Below are 5,046 nucleotides of genomic sequence, written 5' to 3' on the forward strand. Positions count from 1 at the left end.
GTGGTCATACTTTCGGAGGCCGAAAATAAACCGAATAGCTAGATTTTGTAATCGCTCAAGATAATTAAGTTGATCCTCGGTTAGATTAAGATAGCTTGCGTCCGCGTAATCGAGTATTGAAAGAAGGAGAGAGTTTGCAAGCATAGTTTTGGTAGGAATTGGCAGTACATTTTGAAGTCGTCGTAAAGAACTTAAGGAGGCGTATGTTTTTTTTCCAATCTGCTTTAAATGCTCCGACCAGGAGAGAGTACTATCAAGCTGTATGCCAAGGTCTCTAACAGTGGAGCAGTAGGACAAGTTAGTGCCATTGTACACAACACGTGGCATCTCCGCCCAATCAACCCTTGCCATCATGGCCGGACTACCAATAACAATAACCTGTGACTTTGCGGGATTGATGTTGAGCCCATACCGTTGACTCCATTTATGGATAGCCAACAAATCATTGCTAATGGCAGCGACAGCATCAGTTAATCTATCAAGGGTTGAGTGTCGGTAAATTTGAATATCATCTGCATACATATGGTAGGGAGAAGAGATGACATGAGTAATTGAATTAATGAAGACTGAGAAAAGTAAGGGAGACAACACGCCACCTTGAGGTACCCCAGCGCGGACTTCGCGCCATGACGAGTATGATTCGTCCACACGAACTCGCTGTCTTCGACCACTGAGGTAACTTTGAAGCCAGTCTTTTACGGATGGAGATATGTTAAAAGAACATAACATACTCAACAAGATGTCATGGTCAACGCAATTAAATGCGTTACTAAAATCAAGAAGCACTAAGATTGTGAGTTGTTTGGAATCCATGGCCAATCGAATGTCGTCTGTGACTTTAACTAAAGCTGTAGCCGTACTATGACCTGCTCGGAAACCTGATTGGAGAGGATTGAGAAGGGAATGCTCATTAAGGAAACTATTTAGTTGGTGTGAGACGAGCTTTTCAAGGACCTTGGATAGGAAAGGAAGAATTGAAATGGGACGGAAATCAGAAGCTGTTAAGGGATTACCTTTTTTAGGGATGGGGATAATTTGCGCATCCTTCCATGTATCAGGAAACTTGCTGCAGGTAAGGGAAAAATTTAGAATATGGGTCAAAATGGGAATCACAATATCGAGGATGGGAATGATCATATTACGGCTGATACAGTCTGTACCAACAGCATTCGAGGATATAGACATAATGTTCTTTTTAACATCACATTCGGTAAAAGACGTGAAGCTAAACGGAGGAAAAGTAGGAGTTGGGTAAGTAGAAATAATATTTAATGTGTTGATTTTATCGCCACTATTAAGTGGGTTTGAAAATGAGAAGTGTTGACTCAAAAGTTCAATATCTAGATTAACAGGAGTATTATGGGAAGATTTACCAACTCCGAGTGATTCAAGAAATTTCCATGTTTTCGCTGTGTCGCCGTTCTCGACAGATTGATAAATATGGCGTCGTTGTGCATCTCTACAAGATGTATTGCAGCGATTTCGCGCTTTGTTATACTGCTCCCTGTTAGAGTCGGAGTCATTTAACTTAAATTTGTACTTGGCCTTATTCTTTTGTTTTATGAGATATTTTATTTGGTCCGTCAACCAAGGTGCTGGAAGATGTTTTTTTTTAATTGGTTTTATAGGTGCATGTTTGTCATACAGCTGCGTAATTAACGAGTTAAACACATTAAGTTTTTGGTCAATTGTCTCAGCAGTGTAGACCGCAGACCAATCTAACTGAGCAGCATCATCACAAAGACGGCTTTGATCCATTCCACCAAAACTACGCTGCAGAAGTATTCTCGGTTTGAATTTAGGAGGACGGAGTTTGTATGAGAGATAAATCATGTCATGATAGGAAAAAGCATCGGCGGAACATTGGCCAAATTTAGCAACAGAGTCTAAGGAAGAGACCATGATAAGGTCAAGAAGCGATGGAGAACAACCGGGGAAATAATGGGTAGCCGATAGGGGTAAAATTTTTATATTATGGGATTCTGTTATATCCACTAATTTCTTACTATTGGTGTCGCCTTTAAGTAAGCACGTATTAAAATCACCCATTATAATGGAATGGCTGTAACTAGGTGTTAAATTACCTAAAAGGGATTCCAAAAAAGAATAGTAATTATTCTGAGAATTAGGGTTATAATACACGCCAAGAAGGATTTTAGTGCAGTTGGAAAGTGAGACTTCAATAAAAAGATGTTCGGCCGCATCGAATTGAGCAGATGGAGTTGACAAACTAAGTATGGTGAACGAGATGTGGGATCTTAAATAGATCGCCACCCCACCCCCTCGCTTACCAATGCGGTCGTTGCGAATAAGTCTAAAGCCTGGTAACGCGTAAGACGTAGACGGTAGACATGGCTGTAGCCATGTTTCAGATATAAGTATGGCGTGAATATTATGGGAATCAAATGACGCAAGCATATCAGGATAATGAGCCGGTATACTTTGAGCATTAATATGAATGATATTAAAATTTTTCAAGCAATCTGAGAAATAAGAATCTATGGCTACATTAAGTGGAGGAGGAGATGTACTGTGGTAACTATCATCACTCGATGAATCGTCGGACGACGACAAAGACAAAAAATAGTTACTATCAGACGACATAACGAGTATATATGGACTACAATTATATATAAAATATAATAATAATAAATTAATATAAGATATATATATATATATATAACTTATAAAAAATAAAATAAACTAATAATATTAAAGTGCAATCACCGACAATCTTCTAACCCACCAGCTACATGAAATAACAAGAGAAAAATGAATGAACTATGACATAGCAAAGTTATAGTTACAACTTAAACAACAGAAAAAAAAAAAAAAAAAAATACACTATAACAAAATACAAGTAATCAAAAACACAGAGAAAAAAAAGAACATATCAACAAATAAAGAAAATTAAAATAATTTCTAGTAAAAATTTAAATTAAGAAAAAAATTATCAACATAAATGTCTGCATAGCAAAGTTACAAAAGGGTTTGAATGAAATCTTTACCTCACTTAGACTAATAATTTCCGAACGCAGCCTAACAAAAACTTATATGTAATCTGTTAGCAGTCAAATGTCAATTAATATATTACGTATTTTTGCACTAGAAGTTATATTTGTTATTGTTAGTTAAAAGTGGGTAAAGATAAACTAAGTCAATGTTTGAAAAGTTATATGAATCAGTTAATGTAAACAAAGACGCGAATACATACTGAGGCGGACTATCAATGCTCAAAGCATTACGTTTGTTTTTTCACAGTCCTCTTAAACCTAGGATTAATGCCTTTGGATGGTTTGGGGGCTTCCTCGACATCAGGTGACATCTGCGGGACTGAGGAATCGCTCTCAGCACTCTGAATAGCTTGCAATTCCGCCATGGTGGTAATACGATGCCGCGAGCCATCCGGAGACAAAACTATAATGAATCCGTCTCTGGTCCAACACTTTGCAACCCCGAACCTTTGTCTTGCGGCCAGGAATGTTTTATGGCGGCCCTTTGTGAGAAACTCGGACATGGTTATTCCGGAGCCTTTCAAACTGGACTTGGTGGACCAGACCTTATCTTTGACAGATTGGTCTTTAAACTTTATTAGTACTGGACGGGGCTTCTTTGTAATCATATGCCCTAAACGATGACAATGTCTAAAGGAGTCGGAGCTAATATTTGGAATATTCAGATGTTCAGCTAATGTTTTTGAGGCACGCACAGCGACATTCTCTTTAGAATCTTCAGCAATTCCATGCAACAGAATAATTTTCTTTCTAGAATGCATTTCTAATTGGTCATATTGCCTTGATAGAAATTCGACTTGTAGTTGTAAATTTTCTAAGGCTGTCAGAACAAATGACCGAAATAAATTGAACTGACTGTTAATATTTGATGTGGGGCTCGTTGCTGGGATGGAGGTTTTTAATTCTTTTTGGAATTCAGCCATTTTTGTATTAAATAGTGCAGTGAGTTCTTCTATTGTGTTCTTGATAGACTCCATAGTTATAGATAGGTATAAGAGGTGTGAATATTTTAGCTTACTTTGTTGTATATAATTAAGTCACAGTTGTTATTTGATATTGCAGTAGCTGGCAGTTGGTGAGTGGTCACATATACATATAGAGTTTAGATTTTAAAACTGATTTTATATTTTATTTATCAATAAAATTAAGAGCAATAAAATTTAATGTTTGTTCAAAATGTATTGAAGTAGGTACCTTATATACTTTTTTAAATTTTTTATTTTATTGAAGATAAACTGTAGCTTAATGCCTTGCTTAATAAGGACTGCAAGAAATGTCTGTTGTAAGCGGAAAGGAAGTTAAAACGGTAACTATTTTGGCGTTTTATTTTTTCTTCATTTCAACTATAGTTTTACTTATTTTAAAGTAAGATTTAAAATATCGTAGCTTGCATCTCTTGATAGACATGGAATCATTAATAGGTTTTACTCAAATTCGTTTGGCATATTCATAACCCTTGAGGTTGTAGAAACTACTCATAAATCTGCAGGTAACAAAAACGCGAAACTTGCGCTTATTTAAAATATGTTTTAGGAATTTCGAAACCTATGACTGTTTAACAACAGGCTGTAAATTTTCCCACTGCTGGGCTAAAGGCTTAATCTCCCTTGGAGAAGAAGGTTTGAAACATATTCCACCACGCTGTTCCAATGCTGAATACACATGTGGCAAATTTTCTATGAAATTTGACACATGTAGGTTTCCTTACGATGTTTTCCTTCACCGCCGAGCACGAGATGAATTATAAACACGAATTATCATCAAAATTCAGTGGTGCTTGTCTGGGTTTGAACCCGCAATCATCGGTTAAAAATCGCGTTCTGACCACTGGGACATCTCGCCTCTATGACTGATATTTTGATTAATTTTAATTTCATCGTAAACTGCTCATCACTCATCAACACATGGCGCCAAAATTATGAAAACACATTAGAATGACACTTTTAATACCAAATAGATATTCGATTAGAATTGGAGTTTGTCGGAAACAATTTACTTGAATTTTTTTTATGTTTGTGATTTTTTTGTTTTG

General features: G+C 36.5%; 1 protein-coding gene across 1 annotated transcript; it reads right to left on the minus strand.

Annotated features, from left to right (window-relative positions):
* Positions 1 to 3,107: 3,107 nt before the first annotated feature.
* Positions 3,108 to 4,036, minus strand: LOC124543823. Its single transcript, XM_047122142.1, has one exon. It carries the CDS (start codon positions 3,989 to 3,991, stop codon positions 3,242 to 3,244), a length of 750 nt encoding a protein of 249 aa, XP_046978098.1. The 5' UTR covers positions 3,992 to 4,036; the 3' UTR covers positions 3,108 to 3,241.
* Between the last annotated feature and the right edge of the window lie 1,010 nt (positions 4,037 to 5,046).

Source organism: Vanessa cardui, chromosome 3 (assembly GCF_905220365.1).
Source record: "Vanessa cardui chromosome 3, ilVanCard2.1, whole genome shotgun sequence".
Classification (NCBI taxonomy): domain Eukaryota; kingdom Metazoa; phylum Arthropoda; class Insecta; order Lepidoptera; family Nymphalidae; genus Vanessa; species Vanessa cardui.

Coding starts and splice junctions, on each gene's coding strand:
- LOC124543823 (XM_047122142.1), bottom strand. CDS start 3,991: ATGGAGTCTATCAAGAACACAATAGAAGAACTCACTGCACTATTTAAT.